Source organism: Diplotaxodon limnothrissa, linkage group LG5, assembly GCF_057381915.1.
Source record: "Diplotaxodon limnothrissa isolate DT_005_m linkage group LG5, D_limnothrissa_male_GT1.1, whole genome shotgun sequence".
NCBI lineage: Eukaryota > Metazoa > Chordata > Actinopteri > Cichliformes > Cichlidae > Diplotaxodon > Diplotaxodon limnothrissa.
Window position 1 is genome coordinate 12,671,970 of NC_140600.1, and position 17,642 is coordinate 12,689,611.

A 17,642-nucleotide genomic window follows, 5' to 3' on the forward strand; every position below is an offset into this window, starting at 1 on the left:
GTTGTCTGCTCTTTTAACTGCAAAACAAATATGCCTAGAGGTGCCAATAAAGGAACCTTGAACCTGAAGATTGACCAGATTCACTAGATGTAAAGGTCCCAATTGTGAACACTATCACACAGTGTGAATTTATTGATGTAAGCAGCAATTTTAACAATATGTCATAATAAATAAACAAACCTCTGCACTTGTATCATCAGAGTAGCACCGGCATCCATCTGATCTGCTTTCTCTGGAGTACACTTCTGTACAAAAGCAGAAAGTTGCTCATAAAGTGAACTGCATGTTTTTACGGTGATTTTTTTGGGTACCAGACAAAATGACTTTAAATCTTTTCACAGTCACTGTCATTAAAGTATGTTTGGCGGTGGGGAACGAGAGAGAGCACGGCGACCTGATAAAAATGGTGGCTGAGTGAATTTTGCTCGCTGTGTGATAGATATGGTGACAGCCAAACTGTGTTTCATTGCTGGGCCAAGAAATTTAGTTAAGTGTTTCAGCACACATCAACCTGCTGTTGTTTACAATAATATCTGCTCCTTAATGTCATGCTTTTGAAATTTTGCCAATCTGTTCTGGTGTATGTGCATAACCATAAACCGCGTGCAGTCTTTGTCTGACAGTTATACCAATGTGTTTTTCACTTTTTTGCTTCTTCTTCTTGTTTTTTGTCCACATACCTGGGTGTGCTGGCATGGATGTGCGAGCTGGGGCAATGGAGATAAAGTGTGTTAGTAAATCATTGTAGAAAGAGATGGATGCCGCTCTCCAACTGCTTCTGCACTTCAGGATCACTGAGTGGAACTGTTACAAAGCCTGGGAGCATTCATATATCTGGATCCACCTCCAAACTGCCTATGGGTGTGTATGGGTTTGAGTACATGGAGGTGCATCATATTCCCTTTAAATAGTGATGACCTCGGAGCAAGGGCACAGGAATGCTCTGATTGTGCATTATAGCTTACACTTATTGCACATTTGGGACTGTATAGATGGACACATGAAAATCACATTACATCTATAGTGCTCAACAGACATGTGCGCACATATAAATGTGTAAGCACCCAGACACAGACACAAAGAAACCCTCCTCTGCTGTAGTGTATATATTCAGCTGCTCCATCGTGTGAGTTCAAGCAGTGCCTTTGTAAAGTATTAATGGGGATACACTCCCACAGACACATGCTGTGCGCACAGTGTGATAGGATGTCCTGGCTAACATCAAACAGGCTACAGCATAGTTACACAATTGGATAGGTAGTCATTAAATTAGTTTTGTTATATCAGAGGCTAATTGGTTACTTTAGATGAAAAGGTTAGGAGTCAGGGAAGTCCCTTTGAACTTGGTGACTTTTTTGCATTCAATGTGACAGATACATTTTTTGCCCACTGATGAACTGAGGACGAGGTGGGAAAAGGCTCAATCCATCAAAAAAAGGCTGTATGGATGAAAATGTACATTTTTTACTGTGGTACATCATAAAAGTAAAGGTCATGAGAATAATGAATAATGTACTATAATATAGCTAAACTATATTCATTACCATATCTCACCCTTAGAGGGTAGGCCCTGAGTAGAGGTGCTACATTCAAAGCAGCCAGTTTAGGTGTTTGGGCATCTGACCAGCATGCTGCCTGAGTGCCTCTTGGTGAGGTGTTTTGGGCATGTCTAACTGTAGGGAGGCCCTAGGGTAGACCCAGGATATGCTACTGAGGTTGAGGAGGAAAAGAAAGAGAAATGATTTAGATTATGCATAACAGTTTTTTTGTCTTTTGAGAGTTTGATTGTGTTGACCTGGTAAAAATCAGAAATTAAAGCAGTGTTAGAAATCAGGTTTATATTTTTGGCATCGAGGTGAATGGAGGTGGTGTTTTTTTTTTTTCAGTCAACGCTTGTTAATTCACCTGCTAAGCTGGAGCACAGCATGCATTCTTGAAGTGCTAATTGGCAAGAATCAAGGCATTGCATACAATAACTGAGCAGCGTTGTGCCACAGGGATGTGAACAAAACATCTTTTTGCTTTCATGCAGTGGAGAAGGAGACCTGCAATTTCAACTTTGTCCACTTGATGTCACAAACATTACAATATCAATGCAAGCAGTGGCAGAGAAGGCATGAACAGAGGCGGCGCTGGGATGAATGCTCGTACGGCTGACATGCTTGTTTGCACACACAAAAATGAAAAAAGTGAAGCTGCAGCTGGCAGAATGCTGAGTGACATTTACCAGGTGTGTGCTAGATTGACATGTTGTAATCAGTAGCAGGCGAGCAAAAGCTGTAGGCACCCTCGTAGCATAAAGCATCCGCAGACCTTATTTCGACAACCCAGGAGACTCAATGAGAGCCAGGGGAATAACATACTGTAGCTCCAGTCCCTTCTGTTGCCTAATCACCTGCACCTTAAACAAAGCCCTGTCTAGACGTTTGCCCTCAGCTGATCCCATGCTGAAAGTTTGCAGGAGAACTTAAAAGGCATTCTGAGTGCAGCTTCTATAACGACTGCGAGTAACTGTGATGAAATGTATGCCTGAGCTGCAAACCTTTTTTTAATTAGCATGGGCACCTTTTGTGAATATAAATGTAGAGTCTTAATGAGACTGATGCAATTAGAGTACGTAGAGCTAAGGGGGAGTTCATGTGTTAAATGCATTTTTCCCTGAAAAAATGTCTTTCTGTTTGACGAACTTGGCAGTGATTCATTTTCACTGGTACTTGTTGAACATTATTGTGAAAAAATTACAGGCAAGACTGTGGAGATGTAACCAATACGTCTACTCACCAAAGAATGAGTGAAGCAATATGGATAACAGCAGAGGACAATTTATTTAGGGTCTGATGGCAATTTACCATCGGTGTCCAGCACTTTAGAGGATTGATGGACTGGAGCACATCTGTCCTTAACATACCCTCTTAAACATCAGCTTGACACTGATATATCAAAGGAAACTTAACCGACTTTAAATGCAAATGTTTCAACCTGAACAACTTAAAACTTCTCTGGGATACAATGTAAACAAAGACAAGAAGAAGAAAAAATATTTCCATCAATAGTCACTTTTCCTAACCAGGAGACAAGTGAATATATTATGTAAAGAGTCCTTTTTCTCAGTCCTGGGGTTGTAACACCACAACCTCCTCAGTCCGTAATCAGAGAGTGTCTATTTGACAATAACCAAAATGTCTTTGGATAGTCTTTGTGAATGCAAACAAAACAAAACAAAAAAACAAATGATATTAGCTGGCCAGCAAAATAAAGAGAGTGTATGGCACTGAGTGCGGGCGTGTGTGTGAGTACTTCGGTCCAAATAATCAAGGTCCGGATGGATGAAGGGATGGCGGCCGCTTGTCCTTTAATGGCACCAGTAAGGCAGCACAGTAGTAAGGCAGCACAGCAGTAAGGCAGCACAGCAGTAAGGCAGCACAGCAGCGAAGCGTCTGGCAGGAGAACGAACAATAGTCCTTTTCAAGGCTACTGCAGAAGGCGATATTCCCCGCTAGCTCACCCCAGCTTGCTCTCTGGCACAGCTACAAGCCACGTGAGCTCATAGCCCCTCCCGCTAGGATGTACTACCACAGTCGACTGTCGTAAAGCAGCCGCAAACCAATAGCAATAAAAAAAAACTCAAAATCATTGAAGAACATTTTATAACACCCAATATAGGTATATACATATATACTGAATATCACACAATATCAGATAACCAAATTAACACTGGGTTACATCCACCCCTGCTTAAAGTGTGACGTCCCCGTCACTATCACCCGACAGAGATTGCACTAACCCAGCAATCTGTTGTTGTAATGACAGGAAAAAGTTATTGAGCAATGCAAGTGTCATCGGCACATTGAAACTGTGATGCTTACAATCGACTTTGTAGCCGACCTGATAGTCACTGAGATAAGCCGGTGGCACTCTCCTCCTTTGTGGCCTACCACATGTTGGGGCTGGGCTGAGCACCTCCTCATCGTTTGCTGTCTCCGATCCTGTCAGATCTACAATGAATTCAGGTGCCCCAGGATTCAGAGGATACTGTGGCTGGGACGCCTCCTGTTCTCCCAGAACATCCCTTTGATCCGCCAACAAGTCATTGTCAGGAAATTGGCTGGATGTAAAGTTTATTTCCTCGTCTTGCCCAAACTCCTCCTCCAGCCGAGTTTCTTCTGTGTTGCTCCCTGCATCCACTCTCATGAGAGGTTGAACCGAACTGGTTAGCACATCCTGACTGTCACATTGCAGGTTAACCGGTAGGAACCCACAGGGAAGAAGCATGTCACGATGCAGAACTCGCTCTCTGCCCTCTGCATCCTCTGGCCTAATCACATAAACCGGGATAGACTCATCCGTCTGCTTAACAACGATGTGCACAATAGGCTCCCACTTATCAGAGATTTTGTGTTTCTTTCTTAGGCTCAGATTCCTTACCAGGACTCTGTCACCCACTTCCAATGGAAGGGCAGTAACCTTAGCATCCCAGCGTCTTTTGTTCAACAATTGTCTCTTCTCAGCATTTCTTGAGGCTAGGTCGTATGCATACTTCAGCCTACTCTTTAGTTCTCGTACATACTGAATATGTGTTCTGGTGCTGTGGCCACGTGGACTATGTCCAAAACAGAGATCAATCGGAAGGCGTGGCTCTCTACCAAACATCAGAAGGAAGGGCGCTTCTCCAGTTGCGTCATGTTTTGTACAGTTATAAGCATGTACAATGGGGCGAACATACTTCCTCCACTCCTCTTTTTTCTTATCCTCCAGAGTTCCGAGGAGGTCCAACAGAGTCCTGTTGAATCTTTCCACTGGATTTCCACGTGGATGGTAGGGTGTCGTACGGGACTTTGTAATCCCTGCTAGTTTACAAAGCTCTGCCACTATTTCAGATTCAAAACAAGCACCTTGATCACTATGGATTCTGCGAGGAAACCCGTAGTGACTGATGAAGTTCTCCCATAACACTGTGGACACCGTTTTCGCTGTCTGATCTCTCGTGGGATATGCCTGTGCATATTTTGTAAAATGATCAGTTAGTACTAGGATGTTCCTGGTGTCTCTCGAATCGGGTTCTATTGTCAGAAAATCTATGCACACTAACTCGAGGGGACCACTGACTTTGATGTTGACAAGTTTAGAGGCTTTCTGCACTCGTGCCTTTCGTTTCACACACCTCTCACATGTTTTACACTTGTTCTCAATGTAGCTAGCCATTTTTGGCCAGTAAAACCTCGCTCTAGCCAGTTCTAAGGTTCTCTCAATACCCATGTGACCTGTCTCGTCATGAACACCTTGGAAAGCTCTCTCTCGATGGCTATTAGGGATGACAAGTTGATGGAAGGCCTTCCCCTTTTGATCAAAAACTCTACGGTATAGCACCCCATCAACTAGAAGTAACTTTGATTTCTCCCGTAAAAACAGAACCACCTCAGGTTCCTCAGACTTTCTGTCAAAAGTCTCATCCCCAGTCTCTAAAATGCCTATGATGCGGGCTAAAGAGCTGTCATTTCTCTGTAACTGATACCAGTCCACCATAGACATTCCTGGTAGGGCTGACTGGCCAGGTAGGGGGACCGGATCCTCAAGGTCATCAGGAACCGCACTGTCATTGCACAAGAGTGTTTCCACGGCAGGGATTACAGTGTCGACTGTCTGTGTGCCTTCACCTAAGATCGTGTTGACATTGACACTATGACGCTTACACACAGTACTCATTGCCTCCCCATCGAGAACTTTAAACTCCTCAGGGGACAAACTAGCACAGTCCAGCATGCTGGAGATTCTTCTGTCTGTCTCCAGGGACTCCTCGTCCTCCTCTGAGGGTCCATGAGGCCTCCTAGAGAGCCCGTCAGCATCAGTGTTATGTTGGCCAGATTTGTAGTGTATGTCAAAGTTGTAAATCGACAGAGAAGCAAGCCATCTGTGACTTGCAGCATCAAGCTTCGCACTGGTCAACACATACGTCAAAGGGTTGTTATCAGTCAGCACCTTGAAATTAGCCCCATACAAATAATCATGGAACTTCTCACTTACTGCCCACTTGAGGGCGAGAAATTCTAATTTATGTACAGGGTAATTCTTTTCGCTTTTGGAGAGGCCACGACTAGCATAAGCTACTACTCGAGTCTGGCCGTCTTGAACCTGATACAACGCTGCTCCCAGGCCTGACATACTGGCATCTGTGTGTACTACGTACGGGAGCTGCCAGTTGGCGAAAGCCAGAACAGGTGCTGAAATCAGTTTTTCAACGATAAGGTCAAAAGCAGCCTGGCAGGCAGGGGTCCATTTTGCCCCAAGTGAGGGTGACTTTGTTCGTGGCCAATGTTTTTGGCCTTTATGCCTGGGGGCTAGTTCTCCCTTTAACTAGTCATTGAGAGGCCTGACAATGCAAGAATAATCCCTCACAAACCGCCTGTAATACCCCGTGAAACCTAGGAATGACCGAAGCTCTTTGGCAGTTTGTGGGCATGGCCAGTCTTTCACAGCAGTAATTTTGTCTGGGTCAGGCTGGATCCCCTGGGCAGATATTACATGCCCCAGATATTTCACGGAGGTTTGGAAGAACTTGCATTTAGAAGGGGATAACTTCAGACCAAACTCAGCAATGCGCTTAAGGACCTTCATCACCCGCTCTTCATGCTCTTCCAGTGAGTTGGAGAAGATTATGAGGTCATCTAGAAATGCAACAACCTCCTGGAGGTTAATTCCCTCCATCACTTTCTCCATTGTCCGTTGAAACGTGGCAGGGGAGTTAGTCAAGCCTTGAGGCATCCTCCGAAATTGCCATGTTCCAAACGGCGTTGTAAATGCTGTCTTGGGTCGATCACATGGCTCAACTTCAAGTTGATAGTACCCGCTCTTGAGATCTAAAACAGTGAACCATTTTGAACCAGAGAGCAGAGTGAACGTCTCCTCTATACGAGGCAATGGGTATGCGTCCTTTTTGGTGAGGTTGTTTAGTCTCCGGTAATCTACAACCATTCGCAGTTCCCCATTCTTTTTCCTTACAAGCACTACTGGAGAGGCATAGGGGCTATGTGACTCCTCTATAATGCCTGTTGCCAAAAGGTCTTGGAGGTGTCTTTTCAAATCATTGAAATCAGCGGGCGAAACACGTCTTGTCCGCTCTTTGAATGGGACATGAGGTTCTAACTCAATGCGGTGACTGACCCCCATCACACTACCAACGTCAAGATCATGTTTCGAGAAAGCATCTGATGCTTCTTTGACAATTCTAGCCTGTATGTGCTCTTTGAATTGTGGTGATATCGGGCTGTCCCCAAAATCAAGGCCAAGAAGCACGGCAGATTGGTTACTGTCCTCGCTATGAGAAGCTAGCAGGGACTGTGCCTGCAGAGGAGCATCTTCGGGCTGGGGGTTCAGATCAGGGAGTGCAACAGGAACCGCCCAATCAATGGGGGAGCACTCAGCAATAGCTGTTCCAGGATACAGTGTGATGCCCCGCCGAGAGGCATTTTTGACCGCAACTTTAAACTTACAGTGAGACATAGGTTTTACATCAACTATCTGGTCATAGATGATAAACCCCCCTGGTGTAGGTGTGTCCTCCGAGCTACACACAAGAGCCTGAAATTTATCGCTCCCAGGTTTAGTGTGGCAGATGGCTTTCAAAGTATACACCTCACCTGGTTTCAAATGCACCGGTACCTTGCTGGAGAGTGCAACACGGAGGGCTTTGACCTCGTCTGCTTGGGGGTCAGCCTGCTTGAAACATTCGGTATATGCCATGACCCAGTTAGTGTCAATGGGTAGAGTCTGCAGGAACTTTGCTCCACCCTTTTTTTGACAGTCTTGTAGCATGGGACCTAACACATTTGTGCCCACAAGAAGAGAAAACTTATCATTGTACGATTGATCTGGACTAACTAATGCTAAGATGTTGAAACACTTGTCTGTGCCACAAGCACTTTCAGGGAACTGAACTTTAGCCTCAATGTACCCCACATATGGTACCTTTTGTCCAGCCGCACCTTCGATGTCCAGTACCTCTTTTATAGAGAACAGTTCTCTATGAGAAAGATAGCGAGAATAGAATGACTCTGATATTATTGACACTTGGGACCCGGTGTCAATTAAACACCGACACGGAACTTGATCTAACCATGCTAAACCATCACAAGGCTCCCCAATTAGACCCTGAGGAAACTGGGGAGGCACCGTTGGAGCTGGGGCTTCGTACATGCACTGGCTTGAAGGCTTGGAACTGCTCTGACCATCAGCTCCTGCTCGTTCCACAGCAGGAGCTCCTACTGGTTTAAAGGCAAGTTGGACTGTGGACTATTCTGTCGCTGAGCCCTTGAACACTGGCTTTGCCCAGCACTGTGCCTCTCACACAATTTCTTTTGCACTAATATGGCATTGGTTGGGTTTGAACATTGTGGCAACATATGTGAATCCTCCCCACAATTATAGCAAAATTTCCCAACCCTTTTATGATCACCAGGTAGCCTAGCAGGAGTTGGTGGAGCTGGATTGTGGATTTTGGTTCTGTGCGATAGCTTCTGCCTAGTTTTATCACTTTTGGGACACTGAGAATTTGCTGCAGATGAGCTGTTCATTAGCTCTGCTTCTAGCTGCCTGATTCTTTCCTCCAGTTGCTCTCTGGTACAAGCATCCAGCGCTGTGGGAGGTGTGCCAGAATGCCTGCCGTCATCTGTGGCTACGAGTGTTCGAGCCTGCACTTTAGTTGAGGTGCCGCTCATGTAACGTCTCCTGCGCATTTCTTTTAACTGACTCTCTTTCTCATGCGTTCTGATTTTAAAAAGCAGCTCTGAGAAAGTGGGAATAACATGATGTGCAGATCCCACTATTTCTTTTAGATGCAGAGTGGCAATTAGAGAGTCATCCCAGCAACCTCTGAGGAACTGCTTTAGTAGCTGAACATCAAAATCACTTCTAGGTATGCCATTACCGTCAACTACCTCCTGCAGCAACGTCTGGAGTCGGCGCAAGTAATCAGATGCCTTTTCTCCACTATTCTGATGAGTCTCTAGGTACTGGATATACAGCTCTTCACCTCCAGTGACATTGCCATAAGCCTTGTCAAGCTCATCGAGATAGTCTTTTGGTGATGCTTGAGACCCAATAGAAAGGGCCACATTCAAAGCAGGGCTAGCCAAGCTATCGAGGAAAACACGGCGCTGCTGCCCTTCGGAAAGGGTAGAGTCATTTAGTACCTGTTTAGCTCTAAGTCGCCATACCCTGTACTCTACCTCATTAGGGGGTTTTGGAGAGTTTCCTGAAAATGAGCGGAGCTCAAAACCAGAGGGAGTGTGCATGGGCGAGTCATGTTTTACAATGTGCTCCACAATGACTCTCTGAACCTCCGCTGGCAAAGGATCAACAAGCAGGGAGTCCGCATCAAGTGCCTGTTTAGCCTTGGGCACATGGCCATCATCACAGGCGGCAGTTGACCTGGGACCTGGTGTGGACTGAGTTTTAACTCCCAAGGCAGGAGTTGAGGTAGCTAACCCCTTATATGTATCATTTTTCCCACACATGTGGCTCACTGCAGCCTGATTTAAAGTCATGGGGCTCACATTATATGCTAATGCCAGTTCGTTTACTTGTTCTCTGAAACTAGCAGTCACATCATCAATTGCTCGAGCGAGGGGGACCACATCATGCGCCAGGTGAAAACTGTCAGGTCCCTGAGGACAGTACTCATCTATCTGAATAACCTCCCAACACTCCCCATCTGCTGAATGTTCTCCATCTAAGAGCATTGGGGTAATGCACTCCATGAACTGACACAAAATAGTGTCAGGGAGACTATCTATTTGTTGAATTTTGACAACGTGATCCAGCAAAGCGAATGCTCTTTGCACCTCTTGTAGTTTAATCTCGGCTTTAGCCCCTTTTAACAAAACAGTGTACTCTGGATCAAAACCATACCTGTCACAAAACTCCATTGTCTCTCTCTGCAAAGCAGTAGATGAATTCACAGATGTCTGTGCATGTGCTTCAGGATAAAGTTAGTGATGCGCTCCAGTCCCTGTTCGGGCGCCAATTTTTTTCCTACTACTCTTAGTTGTAACCAATACGTCTACTCACCAAAGAATGAGTGAAGCAATATGGATAACAGCAGAGGACAATTTATTTAGGGTCTGATGGCAATTTACCATCGGTGTCCAGCACTTTAGAGGATTGATGGACTGGAGCACATCTGTCCTTAACATACCCTCTTAAACATCAGCTTGACACTGATATATCAAAGGAAACTTAACCGACTTTAAATGCAAATGTTTCAACCTGAACAACTTAAAACTTCTCTGGGATACAATGTAAACAAAGACAAGAAGAAGAAAAATATTTCCATCAATAGTCACTTTTCCTAACCAGGAGACAAGTGAATATATTATGTAAAGAGTCCTTTTTCTCAGTCCTGGGGTTGTAACACCACAACCTCCTCAGTCCGTAATCAGAGAGTGTCTATTTGACAATAACCAAAATGTCTTTGGATAGTCTTTGTGAATGCAAACAAAACAAAACAAAAAAACAAATGATATTAGCTGGCCAGCAAAATAAAGAGAGTGTATGGCACTGAGTGCGGGCGTGTGTGTGAGTACTTCGGTCCAAATAATCAAGGTCCGGATGGATGAAGGGATGGCGGCCGCTTGTCCTTTAATGGCACCAGTAAGGCAGCACAGTAGTAAGGCAGCACAGCAGTAAGGCAGCACAGCAGTAAGGCAGCACAGCAGCGAAGCGTCTGGCAGGAGAACGAACAATAGTCCTTTTCAAGGCTACTGCAGAAGGCGATATTCCCCGCTAGCTCACCCCAGCTTGCTCTCTGGCACAGCTACAAGCCACGTGAGCTCATAGCCCCTCCCGCTAGGATGTACTACCACAGTCGACTGTCGTAAAGCAGCCGCAAACCAATAGCAATAAAAAAAAACTCAAAATCATTGAAGAACATTTTATAACACCCAATATAGGTATATACATATATACTGAATATCACACAATATCAGATAACCAAATTAACACTGGGTTACAGAGACACAGTGGAAAGTCGTCATTGTCACTTTAGCTTAATAATTTTAAAAGCAACTCAGCTGATGATTGTTTTTCCACTTTGTTTTGTTTTGTAAGAGAGACTTTAACTGAGACCAAAGAACAACTGTTACATGAGTCACGAGTCATGTGGTATGAAGCAGCAAGCAGTAGGTACTTAATGTTGCTCCCTTATTTCCTGTGGAGCCCCCACATCGGCTGGATCTGCCTATTGCTCAGGTGCAGAATTTTGCCACAGATGTCCTTCCTGATACCCTTATGTGCTCGCTATGTCTCAGGCCTCAGTCACACAGGCTGAGAGACCTGTTGGCGACCATCTGGCAGCCGCTGATCATGAGGGGGAAAATGTGCACCTCCTGACTAGTTGTGGATCATTTCTTCGGGTTTTCCTGCCAGTCACTAGCATGAAATGGATCACAAAGATGTACATGATGCTGCACTGAAAGGCCTGTTGCAAATGCTTTGGATGGCAGCAGATTCCCACCTTTGTTGTCTGTAGCTTGCATGGAAGACACTAACTTGTCTGTGAACACTTGCTAATTCCTCTCTGAGCTAAAATGAAACAGTGTGATGCAAACTGGAAACGGAGACCATTTGTCTTCAAAGTAAAAGTTGTCCTTATCGCTGCAACCAACACATCCCAAAAGGCACAGATTTTCTTCGAAGGAAAACATTCTCCACTGCTTGGTGAGTAGTTTGTGTCTGCAGACAAGTTGGCGTCTCCCATGCAAACTACTGGGTGACAATAGCAGTTCCAAGGAACTTTTCAGTTCAGCACCATATACACCTCTTTCACCAGTTCATGTGACCAATTTCAGGTTAGCAAATGCCAACAACCTCCAGCAACTGAATTTTTCCTTTTTTTCTGATGACCAGTAGCTACCAGGGTGGGTCACTGACAACTGTGTGGGGCTTTAGCATTTGATTTCAAAGTGACTGCCAGCAGCCATCATTTACTATTGACAACCAGGGGAATGCACATTTTTCCTGGTGGTTGCCAGATGCTAGCCGACGGGTCTCTAGGCCTGTGTGTTCTGAGCGCTAAGACAGCACACAGTCTTCCATAAATCCATCATGTATTGCTTATATGCTCTTTTTTGTTTGTTTTTGTACATAAAAGGCATATGTATATGCCATGCAGTTTGAGAGTTTTGATAGTGATAGTGGACGAAGTTGATTATTTTTGGACAGGTCGCTATTTAAGCCGGTTTCTGGTCTATGTGCTAAGTTAAACTAGCTGGAGGCTGTCTGTGGTTTCATATTTACTGTAGAGGCTCACGAGGGTCAGTAGTGTTAATATAAGTGGATTAGTGAACTATTCAAGATGACTATCTAAATCTTCTAAATGTAAATATTGAATTTCAGTCATTCAAACCGTTGCGCACCTGAAAAGCTTCCTACTGGCCTCTAAACTTCCTCCATCAGTACAGCGAGGAAAAATACGGCTCCAGTGGAGATAATTTCAGAACTAACTGGTGCACAGTATTGCTGTAATCTTTTTACCATTGACCTGTTGAGATCTCTGTCTGAATGCCGTCCAGTACTTGAATTATCCATGACATCACAGGCCACGTACAAACTCGTGTCCATTTTCTCACTTGACAGGCAGGTTCTTATGTGTCATGCCCCACCCTCCTAGTAATAGCATGAGATAAGGTGCAATAAACACTAACTCCATAATAGCACTCAAAGGCCATGCCTAGTAGCTCTATATAACACTCGAGCAGTACAAAGCACTGTCGTTGACACTGTAATGGCCACATTAACAATCATTACACAGCCATTGGTTTTTAGAACCGCTTACTGCCACTGAGCTCATGTATCATAACAGTGTGTTCAACATTAGCCTCATCATAGCGGCGAGAGGTTTTTTTGTGTTGACTGGGCAGCTTCAAGTTAGCTTTCTGCTTCTCGCCAATTTCCACTCCGCCTCAATTTGCTACTCTCCTCTTCCTGTGTTTTCTTTGTTTGATCTGCTCCTTTCACCACTACAATCAGTGATAGTCATCCTCAAACGGCCTCTTTCCTTTGCACCCTTCACTCTGCCTCCCCGAGTTCCTCTCACTGCTCATTTCCTCACTACAAAGATGTTTTCTTGGTGAACAGCTATTATTTAGTCTTGTCTCCCTCCCTCTTTCTCTTAGTGGCACTGTTTTCTTCTCCCAGAATGCTTGAGAGAATTGGCCCATGTTCTTTTGCATTATGCAGTTGAAAGTCAATTTTCCTCACAATACCAGCTTATCTCATTCATTTGTTGGAAACAGCAGATATGAAAAAAAATTCTTTCTAAACACCATCAGTCCAGCAGCTTAATGATGATGAAGTTGGGGAGATGGGATTCTTTTTTTCTTTCTGCATTCACCTTTGAGACTAAAGGATGGGCAGATGATGAGTTAGGAGAGCGGGGACTGAGTTATTCTCTCTTATTCTGTCTCTTGTCTACAAGGTGGGGTCAAATGATCTGTGAGATTTGAGTGCCAGCTGCTAAGATGGAGGAAACTTTAGCTTTTAATAGCGGATAAACTATAGCTCAGCCCAGACTGCATCCACTTTCCTACCTGTGCAACAGGATCCAGTAGCTCAAGACCATATTTACCAAGTCAGGTACATTTTCAGTCGTGTGAGGACATGCTTGAAAAACTATAATAACATGACATTCACAAAAACATAGATTCTGCACTGTATAGATGTGCAGTCAAATATGAGCGAATGTGCGGCATTGACCATGTTACCTCATTGTTCACCCACATGAGATATTATTGCATTAATATGAACCATGGCACTGGAACTAAGTGAATATGTCAGATGTCATACCGTTATTCTACATATAAAAGTGTCAAACCACGGCTGGAATGACGGTGGGAAAGTGTTTTACCTTAACGTGATCAGTTTTCATCCGAGACTACAATAAGAGAAGAAGGGTGCATCAAGCTTTGTTCACTGAAACACAGAAAAACAGCTTTTTAACAGATCCAGGAGTTGCTAACAAAGAACCCAACGCCACAGCAGTTCTGTCAAAGCGGCAGCTCTCTGAAACATCATCATGCTGGGATGATTTGAGTTATTAGATTTGGTTCAAATATGTCCTTGACTGGATGCTGCCATTAATCAAAACTTAGGTAATTCTAATAATTAGAATTATTTCGTTTAATACGATTAGAACAAATATGAAATCTCCACAAGTGTTTTGTTTTTGTGATCCTGCATGCATATCCTGCCGTCCAAGTTTTTCTTAGTTTGAACAGAATAAAAGTTGTTGCAGTCGGTAAATAAAACACAGCTTCTAATTGTTTGCTTTAGTACAAAGAGCTCTTTTTGCCCTGCAAAAATCATACAGCACTTCAGAATCAGCATGTTGTCTTAAATAAATGAGCCTTTTTTTTATTGATAGAATTTCTTCTTCATAATCCTATTTTTCCCTTGGTCTTATGCAATATGAATAATGCTGGTTCCATTCACTTAATGTGTTTTGCTGATTTTGCATGTAACAAAAGGCAATTAAATGATAAGCAGAAATTTCATTTGAATTACAGGAAGTGACTGTCAGCTCCTCATGCAAATTCACACATCTGCACAAGAAGCAAAAAAAAAAACAAAAACACAAACAAGTGAACATCAGCAGTGTTGCAGGAGGGAACTTTTCAACTCTTCTCATTCTACTTATGAATACAAAAAAACCCATTAATCTTTATTCACAGTGTGCTGTCCATGGTTCTGGTGGTTTCCAGTGATCAGTGTTAATTATTGCATGGTGTGCTGGTCACGTTGGTGTTGTAAATTTGCCTTATTCTAGCCTTTTGCTCTTCATGTCATATAATCCATTTACTAACCCTCCGTCTTTAATTTTCTCTCTGAACATCCGCTCACTACTCCAGCGTCCATTGTAGCCCAGAAGTGGTGGTGTCAAATGCAGCCATGTATGGATGGGGAGGAGTGTAAGGTCCTTCCTGACCTGACCGGTTGGTCCTGCAGCACTGGCAACAAAGTCAAAACCACCAAAGTAAGAAGAATGCATTTGTCTGTTTGTCTACACCTGCCTGCTCTCTCTCTCTCTCTCTGATGTGAAATCACTGATCAACGCTTCTCCTTTTCATGGATTTCTTACCTGTGTTTTTTGCGCTTCTGCACCGTGACCTACGTGCAGTGTGTAACTCTAATTATAGCGTAGCCTTTGAAATCTTTTCATCAGCGTGCTACAACAAAGCGTGTAAAATTATCAGTGCTCACATCAAAAAGTCCCACGAGAATCATGTGATGCCCAAAAAAAAAAAAAAAAATACAAAAAAATGCATGTATTACCAACCTAACTAACATTTGATGTAGATAGATATGACCTTGATCTTCAATTCAATTGATTTGTTTTGTCTGTGAAACATCTTGCTTGAATTAGTGTTGAGTAAACAAACTTTCAACTTGATGACTCTTGCTAGTGTTCGTATTGTATACGCCAGTATATGAAAAGAAAAAACTCAGAAGGGCTTCCCAAGAAAATTAAAGTTGATCTTGTAAACAGAGATTGTTTGGATCTTCAAAATGCCCACAGAAGACCGCAGTCTAATTTAATCACTTATTTCAGAGATCATTATAAATTACAAAGAAAATACAGCGCTAATCAACAGGCAAGCCTCCAGGTGATTGTTTGTGGAGCTCCTGTAGCCGTATCTCTTCAGGTAAGACGAATCAAAAAGAACAAAAAACAAAAACAACCATCACAGTAAACCCGAGACCTCTATACAGTCTACCCCACACAACCGCCATGTGATGTCGAGTAAACTGATGCTATTCATATGAGATAAATTGATTTAAATGAGGGCCCTTCATGGCCCTTTGTAATCTGCTGAAGTGTGAAAGTTAATTTGTGGGTCTGACGACCGGGCAGTGTGTGTGCATGCGCCAGAGTGCGTGCCGTGGGATGGAGCAGGTGTTTATTTACAGGTGAAATATAAAAAGAGAAACAGTAGGACGGGAAAGCGGCGCAGGCGCCATAAGACTAATTGCTCAAGAGATGGCATAACAGAACAACATCTGTCGCATTCATTAGAATGCATTATGGCTGGGGCCTTCCACAGAGGCTTCACAATTAAGAGTCGTAATTAAATTGGTGAGTGGGGTAGACTGAGGAACAGAGGCACTGCCGAGCTCAGTCACAGGCAGTGGAATTAATGACCCTGGGCCTAACACCAACTCTGGGACTGATAGGTGCAATTATCCCTGTTTTGTTGCACGTTGCCGTCTCTCTTCTTCTTCACTCCCTTCCTCTCCTTTTTGTCCCTCCTACCTTGTCTGATGAGGCCTTTAAGCTAACTGCATCAGTGGACATTAATTGTGAATTTGCAAGGTGCTTTGGGACTGGCGAGCAGTTACTTGGAGACTTGGTGGCAGATGTCACTGTAGATAGTTGCAATGAGACATCGATTCCTTGGCAACTGCTCACACGGCCCTGCTCTCTTACTTTCTCTGCAGCTCTGCTCTTTACACTGGGTCTCTCTTTATTCCTCTGACCTCCTTGTACCACCTCAGCATATTATTCACCATGATGATCAGTATATGTCAATCTTTCTTTCACTCCCACACGGCGTAGGTGTGTTGTAGAAAGATGCATAGATTGCCTGACTGAGGCATCATCATTTAACAAGAAACAGCAAAAACACCACACCATGAGATCTGTATTTTCATTCTTACTTAATGTAGTTTTATTTGCAGGAGTGGAACAAGCAGAATTAATATTTTATGCATGAACATATCTGGTCATTATACAGCATAAACACACACCGCACTGGGTTTGCTGGGAAACAAGTTCTTTACATCTGCAATTACACTCCTTCAGCTCTCTGTTCAAGTGTAAACAAACCATTGCAGCTCCAAGACATGTGAAATTCAGCTTAACCAGTTGAGACACTGTTGGTTCTTGCAATCAGACCACCGGCTAGACTGCCAACAAGCTCTTTTGGTCCAATGAAAAGGACACAGAGGCTGAAATACAAAGGAAATTGTTTGACTTTAAATATTCACCCCTGACATCCGATTGTCTCTTTCAAATAGAAACATTTGTTCAGCCACTGTGAAGCACTTCATGTGATTAGATGTCTCTGCGACCCTGATTCTCTTCTCTCTCTTTTTTTTCTTTTTAGGTCACCCGATAGCAAGAGAGCCACCGAGCCATGAGGAAACATGAAGCTTTCCATGTGGAAAGGATGGATGACTCACACATATTGTATTTACTGTAAGATGCGGGAAAGGAAAGGACTGCTGTCAAGATATCCATCACAAAATAATGGGATCAAACGTACTCATCACAAACTATGTTCACTTGGCAACATGGAGCCACGTGTACAGCATATGTAATATGCTGGTTGTTGAGACCAATGGACTACAATCAGGGTACCAGTGGACAATAAGGCGACTCTTTTTTCCAATAATGAACAGTTTGGATTAATCAGAAACGTTTGATTTCAAACTCCAATTAAGCATTTCAAAGTATATATTTCAACAAAGCTTTCTGGGACGAGCGTAAGATGTGAACTAGAGGCGGCGCTGAGAGTGTTGCTGGACACGGTTCAGACCTGTTGAACATATACTGGAAACACTGGCGGCAGTCTGGATGGGTACATGAGAGTTAG

At 43.7% G+C, this 17,642-nt stretch overlaps 1 protein-coding gene across 1 annotated transcript in view; it reads left to right on the forward strand.

The window, feature by feature from the left end:
• The window catches only part of tafa4b (TAFA chemokine like family member 4b), a 32,633-nt gene extending 15,446 nt beyond the window's left edge, over positions 1–17,187 (forward strand). Inside the window, exons 4-5 of the mRNA XM_085354833.1 lie at positions 14,898–15,039; positions 17,154–17,187. Coding sequence (XP_085210959.1) covers positions 14,898–15,039; positions 17,154–17,187 — 176 coding nt within the window. The remainder of the gene's footprint in view (positions 1–14,897; positions 15,040–17,153) is intronic.
• The last annotated feature ends 455 nt before the right edge of the window (positions 17,188–17,642 follow it).